Source organism: Eubalaena glacialis, chromosome 10 (assembly GCF_028564815.1).
Source record: "Eubalaena glacialis isolate mEubGla1 chromosome 10, mEubGla1.1.hap2.+ XY, whole genome shotgun sequence".
Lineage (NCBI taxonomy): Eukaryota > Metazoa > Chordata > Mammalia > Artiodactyla > Balaenidae > Eubalaena > Eubalaena glacialis.
The window spans coordinates 41,178,148-41,204,591 of NC_083725.1; the positions used below are offsets into that span (position 1 = coordinate 41,178,148).

The 26,444-nt window shown below is 34.1% G+C and overlaps 1 protein-coding gene across 1 annotated transcript in view; it reads right to left on the minus strand.

The window, feature by feature from the left end:
* DYNC2H1 (dynein cytoplasmic 2 heavy chain 1) overlaps positions 1-26,444 on the minus strand; it is a 367,421-nt gene that overhangs the window by 236,234 nt on the left and 104,743 nt on the right. The window contains exons 51-59 of the mRNA XM_061204011.1: positions 23,616-23,729; positions 22,470-22,612; positions 18,132-18,216; positions 16,183-16,337; positions 14,500-14,637; positions 10,032-10,145; positions 9,269-9,429; positions 8,190-8,313; positions 7,243-7,364 (exon numbers count right to left, since the gene is read on the minus strand). Of these exons, the coding sequence (XP_061059994.1) occupies positions 7,243-7,364; positions 8,190-8,313; positions 9,269-9,429; positions 10,032-10,145; positions 14,500-14,637; positions 16,183-16,337; positions 18,132-18,216; positions 22,470-22,612; positions 23,616-23,729 (1,156 nt within the window). The remainder of the gene's footprint in view (positions 1-7,242; positions 7,365-8,189; positions 8,314-9,268; positions 9,430-10,031; positions 10,146-14,499; positions 14,638-16,182; positions 16,338-18,131; positions 18,217-22,469; positions 22,613-23,615; positions 23,730-26,444) is intronic.

Sequence of the window (26,444 nt, forward strand, 5' to 3'; positions counted from 1 at the left end):
TTTGTTCTGTTTAACTTTTTTTTTTTTCTTTTTCCTTAATGATGTATAGTTAATTTACAATACTGTGTTAGTTTCAGGTGTACAGCATAGTGATCCAGTTGTTTTTTTTTTTTGCAGATTATATTCCATTGTAGATTATAAGATACTGAATAAAACTCCTTGTGCTATATAGTAAAACCTTGTTGCTTATCTATTTTATGTATAATAGTTTATGTCTTTTAATAATATATGCCTAATCTATCCCTCACTCTCTCTCTCCTTCGGTAACCATAAATTTGTATTATATGTCTGTAAGTCTGCTTCTGTTTTGTATATAGATTCATTTTGTGTATCTTCTTTATCCATTCATCTGTCGATGGACATTTAGGTTGCTTCCATGTCTTGGTTATTGTAAACAGTGCTGCAATGAACACCGGGGTGCATGTATCTTTTCAAATTATGGTTTTCTCCAGATATATGCCCAGGAGTGGGATTACAAGATCATATGGTAGCTCTACTTTTAGTTTTTTAAGGAACCTCCATACTGTTTTCCATAGTGGCTGCATCAGTTTACATTTCCACCAAGAGTGTAGGAGGGTTCCCTTTCTCCACACCCTCTCCAGCATTTATTATTTGTGGACTTTTTGATGATAGCCATTCTGACTTGTGTGAGGTGATACCTCATTGGGGTTTTGATTTGTATTTCTCCAATAATTAGTGATGATGAGCATCTTTTCATGTGCCTGTTGGCCATTTGTATGTCTTCTTTGGAGAAATGTCTATTTAGGCCTTCTGCCCATTTTTTGATTGGGTTGTTTATTTTTTTGTTAATGAGTTGTATGAATTGTTTGTATATTTACCCCTTGTCAGTCACACTGTTTGCAAATATTTTTTTCCCATTCTGTAGGTTTTCTTTTCATTTTGTTGATGGTTTGCTTTGCTGTGCAAAAGCTTTTAAGTTTGGTTAGGTGCCATTTGTTTATTTTTGCTTTTATTTCTTTTGCCTTATGCGACTGATCCAAGAAAATATTGCTATGATTTATGTCAGAAATGTTTTTGCCTATGTTCTCTTCTAGGAGTTTTATGGTGTCATGTCTTATATTTAGGTCTTTAAACTATTTTGAGTTTATTTTTGTATATGGTGTGAGGGAGTGTTCTAATTTCATTGATTTACATGTAGCTGTCCAGCTTTCCCAACACCACTTGTTAAAGAAACTGTCTTGGGGCTTCCCTGGTGGCGCAGTGGTTGAGAATCTGCCTGCCAATGCAGGGGACACGGGTTCGAGCCCTGGTCTGGGAAGATCCCACATGCCGTGGAGCAACTAGGCCCGTGAGCCACAATTACTGAGCCTGCGCGTCTGGAGCCTGTGCTCCGCAACAAGACAGGCCACGATAGTGAGAGGCCCGCGCACCATGATGAAGAGTGGCCCCCACTTGCCGCAACTAGAGAAAAGCCCTCGCACAGAAACGAAGACCCAACACAGCCATAAAAATAATAAATAATTAATTAATTAATTTAAAAAAAAAAAAGAAAGAAACTGTCTTTTCTCCATTGTATATTCTTGCCTCCTTTGTCATAGACCATGGGTGCATGGGTTTATTTCTGGGCTGTCTATTTTGTTCCATTGATCTATATGTCTGTTTTTGTGCCAATACTACACTGTTTTGATTACTGTAGCTTTGTAGTATAGTCTGAAGTCTGGAAGGGGTATGCCTCCAACTTTGTTCTTTTTCCTCAGGATTGCTTTGGCAATTCTGGGTCTTTTGGGGTTCCATATAAATTTTAGGATTATTTGTTCTAGTTCTGTGAAAAATATCATGAGTATTTTGATAGAGATTGCATTAAATCTGTATATTACTTTGGGTAGTGTGGCCATTTTAACAATATTAATTCCTCCAATCCAAGAGCATGGGATATCTTTTTGTCTCTTTGAATCATCCTCAATTTACTTTATACCAACGTTTTACAGCTTTCAGCATATACGTCTTTCACCTCCTCAGTTAAGTTTATTCCTAGGTATTTTACTTTTTTTGACATGATTTTAAACAGGATTTTTTTTTTTTTTTTTGCTTTCTCTTTCTGATATTTAATTGTTAGTGTAAAGAAACACAACAAATTTCCATGTATTAATCTTGTATCCTGCTACCTTTCTGAACTCATTTATTAGTTCTAATAGTTTTTGTGTGGAGACTTTGGGGTTCTCTTTATAGAGTATCATGTCATCTGAAGTAGTGACAGTTTTCAATCTTTCCTTCCAATTCGGAAACCTTTTACTTCTTTTTCTTGTCTGACTGCTGTAGTTAGGTCTTCCACTACTATGTTGAATAGAACTGGGGAGAGTGGATATCCTTGTCTTGTTCTTGAATTTACCAGGAAGCCTTTCAGGTTTTCACCATTGAGTATTATGTTGGCTATGGGTCTGTCATAAATGGCTTTTATTATGTTCAGATATGTTCCCTATTTACCCATTTTGGTGAGAGTTTTTATCATGAATGGATATTGAACTTTGTCAAATGCTTTTTCTGCAACTATTGAGATGATGTGGTTTCTGTCTTTGCTTTTGTTAATGTGGTGTATCACACTGATTGATTCACATATTTTGAACCATCCTTGTGATCCTGGAATGAACCCAACTTTATCATGGTGTATGATCCTTCTCATGTATTGTTGGATTCAATTTGCTAATATTTTGCTGAAGATTTTTACGTCTAAATTCATCAAAGATATTGGCCTCTAAATTTCTTTTTTTGTAATGTCTTTGTCTGGTTTTGGTGTCAGGATCATGGTGGTCTCATAGATTGAATTTGGAAGTGTTCCCTCCTCTTCAATTTTTTGGAATAGTTTTAGAAGGACTGGTATGAGTTCTTCCTTGTATGTCTGGTAGAATTTCCCAGTGAAGCCATCCACTCCGGGGCTTTTGTTTGCAGGGAGGTTTTTTTTTTTATTATTACATATTCTACTGCACTTTCTAGTGATCAGTCTGTTCAAGTTATCCATTTCTTCTTGACTCAATTTTGGCAGGCTGTATGTTCCTAGAAACTTGTTCATTTCTTCTAGGTTGTCTAATTTGTTAGTATAAAACTGTTCATGGTATTCTTATAATTTTTTGTATTTCTCTGGTATCAGTTGTTATTTCTCCTCTTTCATTTCTTATTTTATTTATTGGAGTCCTTTCTCTTTTGTTCTTGGTGAGTCTCTCTGGAGGTTTGTTGATTTACCTTTTCAAAATACCAGCTCTTGGTTTTATTTATCTTTTCTATTATTTTTTGATCTCTTATTTTATTTATTTCCCCTTGATCTTTATTATTTCGTTCCTTCTGTTAACTTTGGATTTTGTTTATCCTTTTTCTTATTCATTTTGGTGGTATGTTAGGTTGTTTATTTGAGATTTTTCTTGTTACTTGAGGAAGGCCTGTATATCACTATAAATTTCCCTCTTAAAACTGTTTTGCTGCATCCCATAGATTTTGTAAGGTTGTGTTTTCATTGTCATTTGTCTCAAGGTATTTTCTGATTTATTCTTTGATTTCATTGTTGAGCCACTGTTTTTTCTTGTAGCTTGTTGTTTTGTCTCCATGTGTTTGTTCTTTTCCTATTTTGCTTTCTGTAGTTGATTTCTAGTTCCATACCACTGTGGTCAGAAAAGATGCTTGAAATAATATCTATCCTCTTAAATTTGTTGAGGCTTGTTCTGTGATCTAGTATGTTATCTATCCTAGAGAATCTTCTATGTGAGCTTGAAAGGAACGTGTATTCTGTTTTTGTTTTTTGTTTTGGATGTACTGCCCTGTAGACATCAATTAAGTCCAACTGCTCTACTGTATCATTTAGGAACGTTCTTGCCTTATTGATTTTCTGTCTGGATGATCTGTCCATTGATGTCAGTGGGGTGTTAAAGACTCCTACTATTATTGTATCATTGCCAATTTCTCCCTTTATGTCTGCTAGCATTTGTTTTATATACTTAGGTGCTCCTACAGTACAAGTGTAATATCCTCTTCTTATATTGATCACTTTATCATTATATAATGCCCTTTTTCTTTCTTTATGGCTTTTGTTTTAAAGTCTATTTTGTCTGATAGGAGTATTGTTACCCCCACTTTCTTGTTGTTTCCATTTGCATGAATTCTCTTTTTCCATCCCCTTTCAGTCTATGTGTATCTTTCATCCTGATGTTAGTTTTCTGAAGGCAGCAAATTGTAGTTTCTTGGTTTTTTCCTCCAATCTGCCACTCTGTCTTTTGATCAGAGCATTTCGTCCAGTGACATTTAAAGTAATTATTGATAAGTATGTATTTACTGCCATTTTAATCCTTGTTTTCCAGTTGTTTTTGTAGTTCTTCTCTGTGCATTTTTTTTTTCCTTTGGCAGGGGGAGGGGGTTGATGTTTTTCTTTTGTAGTATGCTTGAGTTCTTTCTTTTTGGTTTTGGTGAATCTATTGTACGTTTCTGATTTGAGGTTACCATGGAGTTCAAGTATGTTGACCCATAACTATATCTACTTGCTTTAAATTGATAGTCATTCAAGTTCATATTTTTTAAAAATCTACATTTTTATACTCCCCTCCCCTACATTTTGTGATTTTGATATCCTATTTTACATTGTCATGTTTATCCTTTTACTGTTAATTGTAGTTATAATTGCTTTCACAATTTTATTATTATTTTTTAATCTATGTATTGTTTTTTAAAAGTGATCTTCAATCCTTTTATATATTTGCCTTTCCTATTCTGATTTTCCCTTTCTTACAGATTCTTGCTTCTTTTCTATTTAGAGAAGACCCTTCAATATTTCTTTTAGGGTAGGTTTAGTATTGCTGAATTCTTTTAGTTTTTGTTTCTCTGAAAAATTCTTTAGCTCTCCTTCTATTCCAAATGATAATCTTGCTAGGAACAGCATCCTAGGTTGTAGGCTTTGCCCTTCAGTACTTTGAATACATCATGCCATCCCTACTAGCCTGTAAAGTTTCTGCAGAGAAATCAGCTGATAGCCTTTTGGTGGTTCCCCTGTAATTAAATCTTTGTTTTTCTCTTGCTGCCTTTAGAATCCTCTCTTTAACTTTTGTCATTTTAATTAATATATGACTTAGTGTGGGTCTGTTTGGGTTCATCTTGTTTGGGACTCTCTGTGCTTACTGTACCTGGGTATCTGTTTCCTTCTTTAGGTTTGAGAAGTCTTCAGCCACATTTTCTTGAAATACATTTTCAACCCCCTTCTCTCATCTCCTTCTGAAACCCCTGTCATGCATAGGTTAGCATGTTTTATATTATCCCATAGATCTGATATGTTGATTTCATTTTTTTTTTCATTTGTCTTTCTGTCTGCTCTTCTGATTGGGTGATTTCCATTATTCTATCTCCAGATCACTTATTTATTCCTTTGTGTCATTTAGTCTGCTATTCATTGCCTCTAGATTGGTTTTATCTTGGGAATTGAATTGTCTATTTTTGATTGGTTCCTCTTTATAGTTCCTAGGTCCTTGTTACAGTGATCTGTGTTTCTATCGATAATCTTTCTTAATTCAATTAGCATTTTTATTACCTCCTTTTTGAATTCAGGGTCTAGTAGACTGGTGCATGGTCTGTTTCATTATTTGTTCTTTCAGGGGATTTATCTTGTTCTTTTAATTGGAAGTAGTTCCTCTTTTTACTTAACTTTCTTTGTCTCTATGAATTTAGCAGAAACAGTTATCAACTGCGGTCTTGAAGGGGTGTTTTTATGTGGAAGCATCACTGTGTAGACTGTGTGAATCCAGTATTTTTGGTGTGAGGGCTGGTTTCAGTTGGACGCCAGCCACATCATTCTTCAGGGTGTGTGGGCTGTTATCCCCTTGATAGGTGGTATGGCTGGTATGGTGTTGTAGCATCTACAGCCTGTACAAGATGTGAAGTGGGACTCTTTCTCTGCTCCATGGCTGTCAATGCCCTGTCAGGGGTGAGGTCTGCTCCCCAGTTGTTGGAGTAGAAGCCCTGATGGTCAGGCTCAATCAGGCTCCACTGTCCATGAGTTCAAGCCCTGTCCAAAAGGAGATGATTGCTGAAGCAAGTAAGGCCCATGCAGTCACAGAGGACCTATGCGTCACCTGTGTAGGATTCACGTTTCTGCTCAGAAGCAGCCCAAGGTTGAATCCCTTTCTCTGCTGTGTTCATCCGAGATCTAGTGCAAGGCTATGGTCTGAAGTAGGCTGGGGCTGAGGGCTGGGGCATTGTGGCTGCAGGAATTGAAGTGACTGCACTGCCACCAGAGATCTGGGCTGCCTCTGTGGCAGTGTTCTCACAGGACCTGTCTGCCCCAGATCTACTGCTAAGCTGTGGTGTGGAGTGAGTGGAGCCAGAGCCAGGGTGCTCTCACTGGGAGATGAAAGGCTCTGTACTCCTGAGCATGCTGATGACAACTGCTATGGTCCCACCGGGACCACACCCCAGACCCTCAGGCTGTGTCTCTCTCAAGGACTGTCTGCCTGAGCTTCAGTGCTTAGTCACTGGGCATTTCTGTGGCACTGCTTACGTGCACACTGACAATGGCCTCCATGGCTCCACCGGATCATACCCCAGCCTCCCCAGTCTGTTTCTGCATAGCTAGACCAAGTCTGTGTGCAAATCTTGCACCAGGGATGGAGTGAGTGGGCCTGGGTTGCTTGCCCGTTCGGATTGGGAAGTGTGGTAAGGCAGCACCCACTAATGCAAAGCTCTCTCCACCCTGATTGTTAGCAAGCCAGCATGCAAGCACTCCTCACAAGTAGAGTCTAGGCTTTTCCAGCCCTTCTGTCTGTCTCAGTAGATTTCCCAGCAGGCAAGGGGGACTGTCTCTTCCACGCAGGGGCCCATGACTGGTATGCCCAGTTTGTGGCTCAACCTCCTTGCTCTTCAAGTCAAGGGTCCACCCATATAGAACTTCTCTTTCTTACAGATCCTTCCTAGGGGCTCAGGTCCTGACCAAATGCCTTTTTTTTCTGTCCTACCCAATTATGTACAGATCTTTCTTGCAGCTTTAATTGTACAGTTCTTCTGCCAGTTTCTAGTTAGTTTTTCATGATAATTGTTCCACATGTAGATATATTTTTGATGTGTTTGTGAGATGAGGTGAGCTCCACATCCTCCACTCCATCATCTTGATCTACATTCTTAATTTGTATTTAAATGACTCAGTGTTGTCAGCTGCCTTTTTAGACACAGACAAGAAATAAATCCTAATAATATAACTAGGTCATCAAATTGATGAAAATAAAGGTTAGAATTATTTATATTTTATGTTTCACTTACGATTCTAATCCTGCCTGTTCAGTTTCCAAAGGCTGAATTCGTTCCAAGACATGGGAGTACTGGACATTGGCTTTAACCCAGGCAGCTAAAGGAGCAGCTGCGGTACTGGCACGCTTAGCATTCTGAAAAATACATCAGAAATTATCCTGCATCCTAACTTAATTTCAAATAAAAGCAAAGTTAATTCTAGTGTATTTTCTTTAACCATTTGTTTAATAACTTATCCCGAATAATGAAGTTTTTGGTTTATAGCAAAAATAAAAATAAAGTGAATTGCTATTTTGAATAAGTGAAAAATACATAAACTCTATTTTTTCTTAAGAATTAATCTTTTTGAACCACATACAATCTTTAATATAATGACATTTTATTGACATAAGTAATTATTAGCCACGTTTAAAATGAATACATGTGCCGTCCGCAACGATGTTCAAGCATCAATTCCTTCTCTTCAATTACAAGATAGATCTTTATTAGATAAAAGCAATTTTCAAACAATTGCTATCGGTGTCAAAGAAGAAGTACGTGACATTTTGAATAAAGGATCTAAAAAAGACCAGAATCATGGAGTTTAAACTGTTTGCTGAAATTAGATATAAGTATCCCAAGAGAGATATCTGTTATTATACGACAAGTATACTAGAAGAAATAAAAGCATACAGGCAAGTTGGAAGTTATGATTAGTTAGGAACTTACCGCTGACAGCAGATCATAAGATTCAAAAACCACTTAAGATAATAAACCTGCCCCCAACCCCCTAGATTCTACAATAGTTTACCTAATTCTTCTGGTAAATGCTTCCCAGCTATAATACTTACAACTTATTATAATAAACTTTTAGTTTTTAGGTAAACTAAACAATCAATAATGATAAATCATCATATTTTGACAAGCAGAATATTATATAGTATGGAAAGGGAATTTGTGGCATAACTGTTAAAAATTACCTTTGGATCAAAAGAGCCTTTATTTTTAAAAAGAAGTTCTTCAACACTCTCTCTTATTTCCTTTGGAATATTTCGTGCATCAAAGGTTGCTATGTCTTCTCTCACACCTCTCTTTGCAAGGAAACTGAAATTAAAGCATAGTACTTCAAATAAGGCTAAATAAAGTCTGCTATTTTTAACAAAAATATCAATTTAACAAAGTGGTGTACACAATACTTTTAATCTATTAGTTAAGCAAAAAATAGGGTACTTTTAAAGTACTTAAGCTTCTAAAGTATCATTCGTCATTTTTTATAGACGAGGATCTCCAGAAAGATGCACAACAGTTTTTCTAATGTTCTGTGAATACACTGAAGCAATAAAATGAAGGAATTATAATCTTGAACTCTACCCACATCCCTTTTTGTGAACCCCTGGGTACTAATACATTCTAGGATATGCAAGAAAATACTCTGACTCCTTTATAAGAAAGATTTTAAAGTGCTCCCTCAATCTAAATCTTCTCTCCCATTTCAGATAGAAAAAGAACTCTACTATTAACCTAAGTCCTAAAATGGAATTGAATAGCAGCACAAACCACAATACCGTTGTTATACTGTGAAACCTAAAGCTGCATAATTGTATACTGAGTTAATAATCAGCCTTTTCTCTTCCAGTTTACATCACTCTTACATAATTTATGGGGCTCTCGCCTGCTCTCTGTGTCTCTCTGTCTCTGCCAAGAGGCCAAGATTCTTTTTGAGAATAGTGACTATATTTTCTTCATCAGTAAATCACAGTAAACACAATGCTCTATACTGTGTGAGGACCAAATAAATATTTATGCTTATTAAGATGTTCTTAAAGACTTTAAGGCATTCCTCTTTTCCTTTGACACTTTTAACAATCACTTATAGAGAAAGGAAAATATAGATCTTGATATATGATTACATAGACCATCTTGAAATATCAGGGGAAAGTGTGTAACCAGGTACTTAGATGAAATTCAGTTTGAGAAGCAATATAAGAAATATTTAAAAATATGAAAGAATGTATAATTCATTGGTGAAATAACATTTTTCACAAATTCAAAAACTTACCTTTTCATGCTCACCCAAGATGTATCAAAGATACCCATTAATCTTAAAACTCCTTCAAGAATGTCTCTGATTACATCAGGTGGCATACGCAGTGAACGAATTTCTGAAAGAGATTCCGGCTTAATGTTTCCAACTGCTAGTTTAGCTTCATTGACTAGAGGCTAGAACATGAAAAGGGCATTTTTACGTTCAAAAAATATATATGAAAAAATCACTAACTCTTTACAAGTAATGGTTTATTGTCATTTTATTAAAAATGACTCTAGTTATTAATATCCGTTCTCTTCAAATATCAAAATGCTCTAAAACACACAAAGTACAAAATGTTCAAATTGAGAAAGTAAGAGTTTTTTGTCACCATAACTACAACAGTCTAATTTGGAAAATCTAATTTGTTTTGAGACAATTTGCCATTTTCAAGAGGCTCTTTATATTCTAAGACTTGTTTGCTTATTTAATCAAGTCTCAAGAAAAAAAACCTAAGAGTTTGTCTTAATTTATCTACAAAATATTTTTTCCTCTACAGTCAAAACAACATGGTTCACAGAAAACAAAGATTATTTTTAACAACCATCAGTTAATTTGCTTACTCCTCCTAGCAGATTTTCCTTCCTGCTTCTCTTTTATAAATAGTATTGAGTGAAAGCCACATTGATAATACTATTAGAAAGTAACTTATTCAAATAGTATTTAAACTCCTATGTAAAGTTGGTAATCAAAAATGTAAATGGCTCTTACACTGTTTCCTTTTTTTTTAACTTACCTGTACTTCTTTTAATTCATCATCAATTTTGTTTTTCCTTTCTTCAATTTTAATGACTTCTTCTGCTATTCTGTGCTTTAGTCTTTCAAGTTCTGTCTTTTGTTCACTAGCATCCTATAGGAATATTTAAATAGCATTCCAATCAATTTTAATGCACTCAACATTTAAAAGCATGATACCAAAAATGTTACTTTAAAATAGTACTTTCTATTAAATGCTTTTCTAATATTAATTGGCATAAGAGTTTCTAAAATGCCTAGGAAACTGATGATATAATTTACTCTATATTTACTATTAAGAAGTATGCTTTATTTGATTTAATTTTTTCTGAATAGCAAAGTAATAAATGCTTCCTATTTAAAAATCAAACATGTCAGAAACGCATAATTTAGAAAATGATCATAATAATATACATTTAACACTTGCAACAACCCTGAGATAAATACTATTATGCTTATTTCATAAATAAGAAAACTGAAAATAGAAGTCTTCTATAATTCTAATAGTAGAATAGTAATAATTCTTAGAGACAAGCTATAGTATATTAGAAGTTTGTTTCTAGACATTATTTTAGACAAAAATTAATTGAAATCATGACACAATAATATGGCAAATATATGAACAAAAATTAGTAAAGATTCAAGGAACACTAAATGATATATTAACACAGGACCTCTTTGCTCATGAATACAAAAATCAAGGGTTCCTCACATATATAAAAATGCATGAACATCATGAATGCTTGTGTTTATTTATTTATTATACTATAAAAAACCAAGGGAAAAAATTTCTCAAGAAACCTTCAAGAATCCTAACAACAGTGATTCTCAACCATATTATAATCATTCAAGGAGTTTAAAAACTAATGTTTGGCATCGTCTCTAGACTTATTGTGGTAATCATGTCACATTATATACATATACAGAATCATTATGTTGTACACCTGAAACTAACATAGTGCTATGAGTCAATTGTATCTCAGTTAAATCAAAAAAAGAAGAGACCAGAGAGTTTTTCTCTCTCTCTCTCTCTCTGCCTGAACTGGAAGAAATAAATTTCTGTTGTTTAAGCCAACAACAACAACAACAATACTAACGCCTTGTGTCCTATTGCCAAATATATTGATCCTTCAGGTACCTGACACGTGAGCGCAATCAAAATCTTCTACGCTCCACACGCGTTTCTACCTGTATATCTCTGCTACCGCTCCTCAACAGGGAAAGTTCTTTTCTCCATCTCCACAATATCAAAATCACCCTTACAGTCCCAACTCACGTGCTTCGTGTTTTATTAACCTACTTTTCCAATTGTAAGTTATATCTATTCTGAGTACCTACAGCATTTAGTGTGTTCTTTCCTTATGTCACAAACCTAGAGTTGCTAGCTTTAAAAGTTGTACGGTTTGGTATTTAAGCTGTCTCTCCCTACCATACTTATGTATAAAATAACAAACAGAAATGTCTCCAATTTATAATTGAGCAAAATTATTAACTTATAATACAAGATGCAGAGTTATTCTTCTGGGTCTCTACTAAGTAATACAATTAGCTACAGTCTTAGAAATACCTCTTCCCAGAACAGTCCAGAGAAAAGATTAGCATAGTACTCAATGTATCTTAATAATGTTCACTAGTTTGAAGGTACATAGGCACATGGAGTGCTGAATATTTTCCTTTTGTAAATATATAGTTATCAATGATATTATTCTTTATGAAGCTTTTACTTTTTTCAAATTACTCTTTAAAGGTAAGAAATTTAAAGGTGTTCCCATCGCAGCAACAGAAGCTAGGAGAATATGGAATGATGCCTTCAATTTCCTGAAGGGAAAAAAAAGTATTTGATAGATATTCTTAACAATAAAAATGACTAGCTGCTTCAGATAAATATTTATATTACTTTGGTTCTAAAATACCTTGATAAAAAATTATGCTAAAGTTGTACAGTATGAAAATTAAATTTATTCTCTGATCTATTACTTCCAGGTCAGACAGTCCATAAATTTATCTTGTAAACACTGAATGTGTATATAATCATCAATTATCTGCAAATGTTATTGCTTTGAAGATTTTCCATCTGCCAAGGAATTTATTTTGACATGCCAGGTGAAATCTTTTGCTTATGCCATTCAAATCAGTCCAGACAACCCTCTTGCAAAGTTCACAATAAACAAACCTCCCTTCTACGCTCAGATTTTCAATGAAGATGACCAAACATGAAAAGAAAGCTTTTTTTGTGAATAACTAAGAATTATTCTTTAACTGAGAATAAAGTAATCATGTAAGAAAAATAATAATAAAACATATTCAGAAAAATAAAAAAACATATTCAGGAAAAAGAAAACTTCATAAAATATCCTCTGAGAGCTAGTTGGAGATACTGCAACAATGAAACAACAACAAAAAAGGACATTACTGCCAAAAGGAAACATCTAGAGATTTTTTTAAATCTCCTGAGAAATAATTTAACAGAAATGAAAAACTCAATAGGAGGGTTAAAAAATAAAGTTGAAGAAATTTTGAAGAAAGTAGAGCACATAGAGAAGAAAAAAAGTGAGAAAATATAAGAAAATTAGAGAACCAGACCAGTAAGCCCAAAGCCCAAATAATAATAAGAATTCTAAAAAGCAAGAACAGAGAAATAAAGGAAAAGGAATTATCAATAGAATAATTTAAGGAAATTTCCCAGAACTGAAGGAGATAAATTTTCAGGTAGAAAGAACCCACACTGGACACAGTGGATGAAAATAAACCTAAACCAAAGCAAATCACCGCATCTTTCAGAAAAATGGAAACAAAGATCTAAAAGATTCCAAGAGAGAAAAAAAAAAGTCACCCCAAAACAGATCAGGAATTAAAATAGCTTTGAGTGTTTCAATCACAACAATGGAATCTAGCAGAAAATGGAACAATGCCTTCAAAATCCAGAATACTATTCCCAGCACACAACCAACCAAAGACAAAGAAGAATGTTCATATATGTGAGATCTCAAAATGTATTGCCCATGTATCCTTTCTCACAAAGCTTTTGGGGATAGGCTCCACAGAAATGAGGGAGTAAACCAAGATGATAAAGAATGATCTCAGGACAGCAGCTGTGACCAGGCAAAGAATGAAACAAGCCAGAAGGCTCTAGGAGAGAATGCTGCAGGTGGCTGATGGAAATTATAAAATAGCTGAGGCTTTGTGAAGTCGTCACAGAATACTTAGAACACATTTTTAAATATGCAGTTTATGGAGTCATACCACTCCCCTTCCCAACTATCAGAAGTCTGGAAAAAAGGTTAATCTTCTGAGAAATTAAGTCAAAGAAGCTCTGGATTTGTAATTACCAGGCTAAGCACTACAAAGCTAAGGGCTAGAATGAGGTCTCATACTAAAAAATAAGGGGATTACATTTCCTTGCTGATTAATGATGTTGAGCATCTTTTCATATATTTACTGGCCCCTTTATAAGTCTTTTTTCACGAAGGGCAGGTTCAAATCTTTTGCCTATTTTTAAATTGAATTGTTAGTTTTATTAGTATTGAGTTGTAATCATTTCTATACATGTTGGATACAAGTCTTTTATCAAATACACGTTTGTAAATATTTTCTCCCAGTCTGTGACAATCAGGGAGGTAAAACTAACAGAATTTAATGATTCATTAGAGTCATGAATTGAGGGAACAGAAGTCTAACATAATTTATAAATTCTGTCTTGAATAATTAGCTATAGTGTAGTGTCATAAACTGAGGAAAGGAATACAGAAAAGGAAATTATGAGTTCAGTTTTTAACCTGTTTTGAATTGTGAGACTTTGAGGCTATTTGAGTCTGAAGTTCAGAGGAAGGATAGGGCTGAAGGACAAAAAAGATGGATTTGGTGGTAGTCAGTATGTAATCAGTACTAAAAAGCAAGGTAATGGACAGGAGCATACTGAGGGTGTGCAAATGTAAAAGAATACCCAAGCAAGAAAGAACAGAGAGAAATCTCCCTTGAGAGGGTTCAACAAAAGAAAGGCAATGTAAAAAGAGGATATAAACAAAATATTAAAAATATCATTAAAGTATAAATAGAATGAATAAAGATTTATTTTGTAAATCTTGAGAATATTAAAAACAGGGAAAACCCTTGAAGCCTGAAGGAGATATTAAGAAAAATAAAAGGAAATATTAACTAACAGAGGGTAAACAAAATCAGTTACAGACAAATCTATACCAATTAAAATGGTTATATTTTTATATTATAGGGTTTAGATAAATTAGTGTATGAACAATTGAGGATAATATAGTTTTGATTTCAAACAATATGGGAAAATAACACACTCTTCCACAAAAGTTCAAGTACACAACACTATCAGTCTACTCAGCACAGACAAGCAATATTTTTTAAATCCACATAAGTAAAAATGTTATTTTTCACACTGATTGACAATCAGGCATAAATGACCTTTCTATTGTTTGCATCGCTGAGCTTACTCTAAACATTACCTGCATTGATACTGTGATCTCTTGAAGAGCAGAATCTGCTTCATCTTGCTTAGTTTTAAGTAATACACTTTGTTCTCCGGCTTTTCTGTTCAGCTCATCCACGAGAGCTTTAGCTTCATTTAGTTTAGATACACCAGCCTACATTAATAAAATATTGATTGACAATATTAAAAGAAAAGGAATTTTATATATATACAGTAAACAAAGTCTATAAGAAAGAATCAAGCATAAATGTAAATGTGTACATATACCACATTTGCAAGTGGACTTAGGTATTTTCGTCTTGCTGATTATAATGATTTATTCAACTGTGTACCCATTAAGATGTAGTAAAAGACTCCACAGAGGCTTTAGAGAAAGATAGATTTTAAAGCATCACAGTAAAGCTGAACAGATCAACATATATTAGATATTAGATAGCTTAAATAGTAGGGTTTTTACTCACTGCATTAGACAGGAAGGAAAATAGAAAAGAAAAAAAAACCTCTGTAAACCTTTCCCATTTTTCAGTCTCACTGGTTGCGCAGAAGGACTCAGGGGCCACTCTTTTTATATTGGACGTGACTTGGTTTTGTCTGTCCACTACCCAACTATTTTATGAGAGACTGCCTTACAAATGGTTCTGGTAAGCAATCACTCAAAATGCTTCAGCTATTCTTTGGGTGGTTGTTTGACCCTGGCCTGGCCATTATAACACCCCATTCCACAGCCCATGGATAATCCAAGGAATAAACATGAAAAATATTCCCTCTCTTCTTTAATATGACTGGGTTTTTGTCACATAACAAATCAGAAGATTTGGAAAGATAGTAATGGCAAAAAAAAGGAATGTAAATAGTATTTATTGAGCACCCAGCACAGAGGACAGGCATCATGCTGGTTCTTTACATTTGCATTTTATCTAATGTACTCAACACATTCACCCAATTAAGCTGCAACTCAGTGAGTTTAAGTGATTTACCTGAAACACCATAGAGAACTAAATCAGGAAATTAACCCTCCAAAGCATGTAGAGTTAGTGGCTTAATATAAATGAAAGTGAATCATTAGAAAGAAGAATAAAGATAACTCTGCCAATTAATGTTCCTAGTTTATGACCCTCACAAAGAGAAGCAAGAACTTGGCAGAGGAAATGCTCTCTGACAGAATCTGAAGCTGACATTCTAATACCATGCTTAAGTTTAAGCTCTGCAGTTAGAGAAATACAAAAAGAAAACTGTTCAGAACGTACCATGTCAAGTGACATGGATAAGAATATATTTATAAAATATAATTTTAAGAATATATTTATAAAATATAATTTATAAAATATAATTATAAATATAATTTAAAGTTTATTATAAAGCATAATATTGGATATTATGTTTTAATTAATAATAGGCATTTCTGATTTCTAAAATGCATTCATATGAAAAAGACATTTAAAGACAGCACCATAAGCTATCAAAAACACATAAATACCATGCAGTGAAGAAATAATTATTCAACCAAAAAAAAAAAAAAATTACAAAACCATTACTGTAATCTAGTGGGCAATAAAGATAGGTAAGTGAGACAGTTTTCCAAGACATTTAATACAGTACAATATTTATTTATATTAAATATGGCAACATGGCATTGTGATTTACATAATACTTGTCCCCTATCTATAGATAAAATAATTTAAGATTACCAATATTGTACCTGCAAATGACTTTGTCTTTTTAATAATTCCTTTCTCTTGCTGCTACTAATGGCAGAATACACATGTAAAAAGGTCATATATCGGCTTGGTGTAGCACCATATGCTTTACAAGACTCGTGGATTAATAAAAATGATTTTAGAAAATCAGGATCAACTAGAAAGAGAAAAAAACAAAAATGACAATATAAGTATGATCCATTAAGAATTAGAGAAAATGAACTTAACTATATTTATTCTTACCAGATACTTCTACTCAATGAAATTATAAATATGAGATAACACCTTTGCCTTAAAGGTGCACAGGCATTCCTAGGTATCCATTCACAACTTCCATTTTACTTATTAATTTTGCATTATTTAATTTCAGTGGTCTCTATCCTTCTACTTTTATATATTTCCCCTGAAAATTTTTATTACTGCAAGAAAGATTAATCTATAGCTTGTCATAACATATAAATTAACTGGAACTACGTAACATGTAATCCAAAAGTAAGCTCACTAAAAGCTACTTGAATGGAAAAGAGATACCAAACCAAGTAACACCTATCCACTCGTATTTACACAGGGAGAAACAGGGCTTTAAAAGCCAAAAAATTAAGAACAAGCTCCCATTAGATCCAATATATACATAACCAAACATACCATCTCCCTCTCGTTGTCTCAAGTTATTTCCCTCTGTATTCCCTACCTCAGTGAATAAAATCAACTTCTAATGAATTTTCCAAGCAGAACCCTGAGAAATATTCTTGCATCCTTCTTCCTTGCATGCAACAGCCATTACATAACCAAGTCCTCTTTAGATTACCTCCTAATATCTCCCCAAGTCCATTCCTTCCTCTTAGATTAGAAGGCAATAGCCTTCTATACTGGTCTACAGTACCTCTGGTTTCTCTGTACACCAATCTATTTTTCACAACTGAAGAAAGGGGTAGACGCAGAGACTTCTTTCTAAAACAAGCCTCTGGTTACATCTCTACCAAAAATCTCTCAATTATTCCAAATCACCCACAAGTCAGAATCCAAATTCCTTCCTTAGCATGACATGGAAGGCTCTTCCTTACCCAACCCTGCCTACCTTCTTCTCTTCATCTAGTACTCTACTATTTATTATATCCTATGTCTTAGCCCTTCAGGGTATTTATAGTTCCATAAAAATGCCTATTTTATTTCTTCAAGCCTTTTCCATGCTAGTCACTCTAACCAGAATGACCTTCCCCAAACTGCCTTTCTGGGCAATGTGCATTTCCTATAGTATCTGCTAGGTAGAGGCTTTACTTTCCAGTGTACTTCATATAAACTTCTACCATCACTTATCCTGCTATAGAAAAATTTTATGTTTATATATAACATAATTCTTGCTATCACTAGATCATCCTGTCATCTCCAGTATCCAGTCCAGTACCTAATATAAAACAAGTTCAATAAATATTTAATAATTAGATGGTTAGATTAAATAAATGAATAAATATGTTATGGTATAAAAGAAAAAGACCACATTCAAAGTTAATGTGGAAATGGAGAAAATAATGAGAACATTATAGTTAAGAAAATATTATGTCCATACTCAAAGAATCATAACACAGTTTTGCATATGAATTGAGTGCTTTGACATATCTAAGTGATAAGCTAATATGAAAAGTTTAGGCTATTAGCCCAAAACCCTATATAAGTAAGTCCTTTAGATCATTTGGGTCAAAAATGTAAATTTCTAATGTCTTAATTTTAAACAATAGATATTCTGTTAGGTCTTATATGAAATGACATAAACATTAGTTTTTAAAAAAGAGGGCTTTAAAGTTTAGTTTGCATCAAAAGAAATCTAACTTAGTTAGTTTAGCATTATTCCAATTCATAATCATCATGAATCTTTAATGGATCTATAACATTAGAAATCAGGAATTATTTCATCAATAAAAATCAGATAAAATCAATTTCATCAAAATACTACCTGAAGTTTTTTTCTTTTCTTCTTTTCTTTTTTTGTCGCTATATTTTTCTTCACCATCTGTTTCCCTGAATAACATTTCAGGTATCTAAAATAGGAAGAGCATTTCTTTAAACCTCAATTTAGTATGAAAAAAGTTTAAGTAAATCCAATCCAATATCAGAGGTTAAAAAACCTTTAACATACACACACACCAAAAAAAAAAAAAAAAAAACAGTCTCAATTGGACTTTTCTTCTAGGATTCTTTAGAGGACATTATTTTCTAGTCAAGATTTTGACACATATCAACCACTAATTTATTGCAAATTAATAGCACATAGGAAAAGCTTCAACATCTCACTTGAAAATTGATCAGATTTTTTGAAATGAAGAAAATCACATTTTTGATTGAATTAGAAAATAATCACAGATGCCATTTAAAATCACAAAATAATAAAATAAATGTTTTATTTGGCATCAAACTAATAAAATGCCTTCATGGCATAAAGGAATAGGAAGGAAGCTTAGCTTTCTTAAATAAGAAATAACGAAAAGTAAACAAAAATAATTTCATAATTGATAATTAACATAACTGCCATCAACATAATTGATAATTCTAAAAACGATCTATTGTCTATAGCTAGGTTTTTGCCACTATCACAAATAAGAAAATAAAGTTTCATGAACAGATATCATCATTATTAAAGAAAATATTATAATCTTATAAGAAGAATACTATTTTAAAATATACAAAAAAATTTTTTAAACTCTATTTCTGGGAAAAAGAAAATAAATAAGTAGAACTCTGAAATTTTAAAATTAAGCCAAAACCTTCAACTTCTTTCACCTGATACAGTTAACATTCCTAACAAGAGGAAGTACAAGTAATCTAGGTAATTAGATCAAAAAATCATTTTCTGAATTTCTCAGACTGAATAAACCTTTAAGCCAAAAGATTCCTTAACTAATGGAGAGTTTGAAAGTGCCACGGTTCTTGAGCCAAAGAATTTTTTCTTTTTTCAAATACTTTCACTGATTTCTGAAAAAACACTTAAGCAACTGTGAGAATATTTTAAATATACACTTTTAAATCAATGGACATTTGTTTCTTTAAAAGTAAGTTTATCCCTTATGTTAGTTAGTGGGATTGTGGTAATCATTTCACAACATATAAATATACAAAACAACATGTTGTATACCTTAAATATGTACAATTTTATGTGTCAATTATACCTCAATAAAGCTGGGAGGGGTGGGAAACATTCTATCCCTAAACAACATTCTACATTAGCAACGTCTTCCTGCCTGGATTTACCCACATTCCCCTTTGCCTCCACTCTCCCTCCTTGGGGATAAAAATGGCACTTTCTAAAAAGAATTGAATAAGTATATTAACCCTATTAATTCCTATTAATACCCTGACCTCGCGATTCCTTGAATTCTTCTCCTTCTGTTTTCTATCACCTTTTTCCCGGCCACTCACCCCCACTTCAAAGGGTCACATCCTGATACCTTGTCATTAACAGTAACTGCAATCATTTCATAATCCCACTTTCAAACATCCCACTCTTCTACCACCACACTCCTGTCTTCCCAGCTCATTCCCTTTGCAATGTCAATCATCCTCAGACTCCACCAAGACCTACAATCTATTAATTTAACAACCTTTATACTGTCATTCACCATCTTCCTACCATAATTTCTCAGCTCCCTTGGCCTTCGCTCGCTTTGTCATACTCGAGTAGCAAAGCAAAGCCCCAATCCTGGTTAAATGCAAGTCACCACCTATTGAAGGTCTGCACCTATGAGTGCACATGTAACTGGAGAAAAAACACACAACTATGCTGATTGGCCTCACTGAACTTGATAATCACTAACCTCACGTGAACCCTTAATGCTACCTAGCTATTATACTCCATTCCCCTAAACCTCTTTCACTCTTTCCCTCTTCCAAACTACTATTTTGCATATCCTCTAATATCTCTTCAAGACTCCAAAATCTGTTCCCTCAACTTTTCTCTCAACTGATAATCTTACCTCCTATTTCATTGGGAAAATAGAAACATCCAGAAGTGTCCAAAACTTCCCATACCACACTTGCCCACCTACTTGAAACTGTGCCCCTATACTCTGCTTCCCTTCCTGTTATTATGGATAATGCTTCCATTCTCCAAGCAAAGGTCTATCCTTAATCGTTTCATTTGTGCAATAGACCCATATGCTGTCTACTACCCAAGGATGTTGCTCTAGCAATTTTCCCCTGTCTTTCATGTAACATACACGTTTTGCTTCTTTTTGCATTCCCAACAGTGTATGAAAATGCTAGTTTGCCTCATCTTAAAATTTTTTTAAAAAAGAAAGAAAACATTTTACCCCCACTTCCTCCAGTTACTGATCCATTTTTATCTTCTACTTTATAACAAAATTCCTCAAAAGAAGTGACCATATTCACTCTCCACTCTTCTCATTCTTTCTGAAACACATATCAATATGTTTTTTTTCCACTACTAACTGAAACTGCTTTATCAAAGTCACTAATGAACGCCGTGCTGTTAAATGCAACGATCAGTTCCCAGGACTTGTCTACCTTCATGTGTCACCATTCATCCTTCCTCACTCCTTTGAAATGCTGTCTTCACTTGGCTTCTAGGCTTCACTTGTCTACATGCGCTCCTGCTTTCCTATTTCCCTAGCAGTTCCTTCTCAGTATCCTTTGCTGGTTCCTGTTCTTCATCTCAACCTCTTAATGTTGAAGTGCCCCAGAGTTCAGCCTTTGCATCTCTCCTCTCTTTGCCAACATTCATTTCCTTAGTGATATTTTTTCTCACAGCTTTAAATGCCACCTATACTCTGATAATTCCCACAATTTTACCTGTATGCCTGACCTTTTCCCCTGAACTCATATATCCAAATGTCTTCTCAGTCTTCCAACTCAGATGTCTAACACCTCATATTTCACACATCTAAAACTGAAAGCCTCATATTCTCCTCCCAAAATGTTCTTCTCAGAGTCTCCCCTCAACTGACAGGTATTCCATCCTTCCAGGTGCTCAAGCCAACAGACTTGGAGGTATCCTTAACTCCTCACTTTCCCTTACATCTTATTACAATTTGTCAACAAATCTTATCGTTTCTACTGCAAAACATACCCAGTATCTACCACTTCTCACCACCTCTACCACTACATCCTGAGAGCAAGCCATCCTTGTCTCTCGCCGGATTACTGCAATAGCTTTATGACTGCTTCCTCCTTGTCTTCTATAGTCTATTTTCAGCTCAGAAGCCAGAGTATTACCATTAAAACATTAGAATAGTTTTGCTCAAAAGCCTCTAAGGGATCCCTTACTTGTTTCCAGGAAAGCCAAAATCCTTATAATAGCGTCCAAAGCCCCACCCTACCCTTTCTCTTACCTCACTGACTTCATCTGCAACTACTCTCCCCCTTGATCACTCTGCTACAAATGAACTGGCTTCTTGCTGATCCTCAGGATCACCAGGCATGCTCTCATCTCAGGTTCTTCACCTAGAAAGCTTTCCCCCCAAATATCCCCCAAAAGAATGTAAATTCCATGAGGGCAGGGACTTTTGTCTCTCTTTTCTCTGCTATACTCCCAATATATAGAATAGTGGCATGTATTAGGCACCCAATAATTACTACTTCTTAATGAATACCTCTTGTTCATTGGCCTCCACAGACTAGAATAACTTTCCTCTCCTTTACCTACTTACTGAAATCTAACTTAAATATCATCTCAACTCTAAAACCTTGTCTATTATCTCAAATTACACTCCTTCCTCTGAATCATGACAGGTATTATTCTGCACTTCTATTATACAAAAATAAAGAAATGAATAATTGGGAATATGAGTATCATTCAAAGAGACAATATTGAAAATTATTATTCATTCAAATGAAGCAATATAAAAGGCTCCCAGCCGAGATGGTGTTATGAGTTCACACTTTAAACTCGTCCCCCTCTGAACACATATCATAGCAATGACAGATGTTTTAAAAAGCATCTAAATTTTAATTTAAACAACAGCTAATATTATTGCTGTGATATTTTTATCATAAGCTAGCCTATAATAGGCTAAGTAATGAAATGCATAAAATTTTTAAAATACAATAATATCTCTGTGGTCCTTAATTAAGAACATAATTTTCCACCTAAAATTCTATACTCAACTAAACTATCAAATACAAGAGTATGAAGAAAAGAGTTATTTTCAAACTTATGAGAGATGTTCAGTACCACAATCAAGGTAATATTATAATAAACACCAAAGGGAAGTTGTGACAATCAATAACTTTAAAAACAATGTGCTTACTTTTTACTTCCATATTTAAACATTAAACTTACTTTCTTCATACTGCTATCTGACCAACCCTCCATCCACAACACCTGGCACTTCTTATGCAAAGCAGGATTACTCTCACAGTTTATTATGAAGTTTAAATTTGCAGAATCCATTATCAAGACAATATGCAAGTTTTGTTGAATCCCTAAAAAAAAAAGAAAATTATACTCTTGGAATATTACAATAATAATAATTGAAGAAACCTATATATGGTCTGGTTTTATGAAATTAAAATTTTCTGAAATGGGATGGTAGGAGCTGTTTATAAAAAGAACAAGCTATGAAACAGTATTACAGTATAATTTTTATTTTGGTTAAAAAATACGTGTGTGTGTGTGTGTGTGTGTGTATGCTAGGATAAAAGATCCAGAAAGGTATGATATTGCTGTTACTTTTCAAATGTGATACTGGATTCTATTTTGTAATTTTTCTTTCAAGGATTTTTGTTTCAATATTCACAAGCAAAACTGATCTCTGGTTTTCTTTTAGGAGAAATACCTTTTCCTTGTTTCAATGTCAATATCATTTTCCCTTTGTAAAAAGGAGTTTGGACACTTTCCTTTATTTTCTATGTTCTGAAACAGTTTAAAATAGCATTGAGATGATCTGTTTCTTAAAGGTATAGTAGAATTTCCCTGTAAACTTGAAGTGGACAGAAGGGAGGGTAGCTCTTTAACAGCTTTCTCTATTTCATCAATAATAAATGTTCTTTTAGAAAAATAAAGAAGATCAATGTAATAGTCATGTTTGGGTGCTGCCATCATTGCCTTATTTTTTGTTCATCAATTTTAGATATCTACAGTGCACATGAAACTACTTCTGTAATAATCAAACTTTCTTTAGTTTCAAAAAAACACTACAGAGTCTGGCACAATCCAAATAGTTCAATAATTCTCTAAGACAGGAGGTACTAAAGCACAAATTTCACCACATGAAAACAAAGGTAACAAAGTAAATATTCCAAAGAACATTACCATACTTTCACCCTTCCCTTTCACTAAAATTTTGCTAACTTGTTTTTATTATAGGTTAGCCTTTATGCTACTTATTTGCTACTTATTTGCTAATGAGAAAATGAGGCAAATTAAATGGTATTTATTTCACATGAAACATAGTTTAAATTGATTAATGAATTCTATGGCACTTACTATATGTGAAGTAATTGAAGACTGGTCCAAAAAAACCATCCTGTGAAGCCTGATCTTTAAGAGGCAACAGCAAGGGCTCTAATTCTTCAAGAGTGTAGAGTCCAGGAACTTCACCTACAGAACATTACATTTCTTTTGAGTTTTACCTGTATTACACTAATTCAAAACACATTTTACACACACAATGCTTCTTCTATTTTTGTATCAAATAATCTGATGTTATTCAAGCTTTGTTTTCAAAAATAAACAAATACTATCACCCTCTATATTATTCACAAATCTACATCTATAGCCTTCATTTGATAAAATACAAACTCCTAAGCAAACCATTAAAGACAGTTCATAATCTAGCCATCTATCTGCTTTTCCAAGTCCTTCTCTACCCCAACCTTGTATTCTAGCCTCAGTGAACTTCTTTGTGTTCCAAAAATTTAATGAAGTACTCCCTCTTCCTGGAATATTATACCCACAGTCTTCCTCTGCCCCTTATCTTCCCCTAAAATTATTGTTTATCCCTCAAGACACTACTTTGTCAACTGCTATGCCCATGAGCCTTTCCTGAATACCCACATGCTAGGTAAAGCACTCTTTTCTCTTGTGTATAACATCCAAACATCACTGTTTAGCATTTACCACATCATTTAATAATGAATGAATTACTTCCCTTTCCTGCCCAATTAGATTCTGAATTCCCAGAGGGCAAATATTTGATCATGATCAATATTAACCTTAGGGCATTCTTAGCAAAGTATCTAAAACATAAATATTTGTTAAATAAATGAACAAATGAATGATCAAATGAATGAATGAACTTGTACCAGAAATCAGGAGAACTAGTCATGGCCTGCTACTATACAACAGAATGATGAAAGTCAAATCAAAGGTGATTAAGACTATAAGAATTTGATAGAGGGCTTGAAGCTTGTCTTGTTCACCACCATAAATCCAGTTATTTAATAAATATTTGTTAAACCAATATATTTGTAGTTCACAAGAAACTATAAGATTAAATGAAAATTCTTTTGCTGCATTCATGTAGAGCCCAACATAGTCTGAATCCTTACTTTTCTTTAGGCTCATCTCAGAGGTACCAGACTGCTCCCCAACCACCAAGCATGTACATATTCAAACGTATACACACATAAATGTGCTCTATGTCTTCCTCTAAATTTCAGCCATACCAAGATACCCTTGATTTCTTAAATTTGGTAAAGAAAGCTAGCTCTATTTACATACTCTATGGGGAATAAGTATTTGAAATATAAAAAAGAGACAAAAAGGCCTATTGAGTACTTTCTCTGAAAGTATTTTTCAAATACTTTTTTTTGCCAGAAACGTTGTCAAAATTTAACTTTACCAAAATTTAACTTTATTTAGGATTTTTGCTATTATATCTTGATAAAAAGACCAATTTATCTTAATAAAAATAATTACTGGGTTAATGCTTATCTGGATGTTTGCTTTCACAAATTAAAACCAAAACAAAAATACAAAAACCCTGTATATATCTGGCCTACAAGTTTATCTCAGCCAAAATGAACAAGGTCTCCATCTAGTAACAATTTAAGCAATATGCAGGAATGTGCACCTTAAAAATCAGAAGAGATTATTTATAAAAAGGGCCGCAAACACTTCAAGCTTGCTCAAGACATACCACTTTCACTATACCATTTCCTTTCACTTTGACAGAAATTGACCTACCACTTGTCGAACTAGAGTCTTTCTCATTTGGGCACTAAAGTGTAGATACCTCACTTTATAAATAAAATGTTTCCTTCAACCAAAGCTGTTAAATTCTGGAAAAAAAGACTATTTTATCCCAGAGTCTATCTAGCAGGATACAAAACAAGTATTTATTAAAAGCTGAGTGGAGCATGAGCATCATGCAAATTTTGTCCTCGGGTCCCTAGAATGGAACAGTTCATATAGTTGAAACTAGCTTTTAACAAGGTTTATTCTGTACTTAAGTACCAAAATACTCTTAGTCCAAGTTTAAAACGAAGCTACCGCATACCAATTCTACTAACAGTGGTTATGCATTATAAGGAGATTATAATAAACTTCATAAATTCTTCAGAAAAGGAAGAATTGCAGGAAATTGCAGGTATTCTCCTCAGGGAATCACCAAAAAGGTCAGGTGGCTCCAGAGACAAGAGCATAACACAATTCAAGAAATATGAGACCTCATATATCTGAAATATATCTGCTATTACATAACCACAAATAAGGCCATATTATAATTATTCAATTATTGCATTAATGATGGACAGTGAGGTTCTATCAAATTTTTATTACAAATTATACTACATATTTCCTTACACACTAGTTCTTTTATTTCTATAGGTTTAATTTCTACACATAATATAATTTCTATATCAAAGGGTATAACACATTTTTTAAATTTATTTATTTATTTATTTATTTTTAGCTGCGTTGGGTCTTTGTTGCTGCGTGCGGGCTTCCTTTAGTTGCAGCGAGCAGGGGCTATTCTGTGGTGGCTTCTCTTGTTGCGGAACACAGGCTCTAGGTGCGCAGGCTTCAGTAGTTGTGGCTCACGGGCTCTAGAACACAGGCTCAGTTGTTGGGACGCACGGGCTTAGTTGCTCCACAGCATGTGGGATCTTCCTAGACCAGGGCTTGAACCCGTGTCCCCTGAATTAGCAGGCGGATTCTTAACCACTGAGCCACCAGGGAAGCCCGGTATAACACATTTTTTAAATAAGTACTGGTTGATAACTTTCCTAAAAGGTTATAACAGATAATGGTCCCACCAAAAGTGTGTAAGAGGGCCAATTTTTCAGTATATTCATCAATATTCAATATTTAATC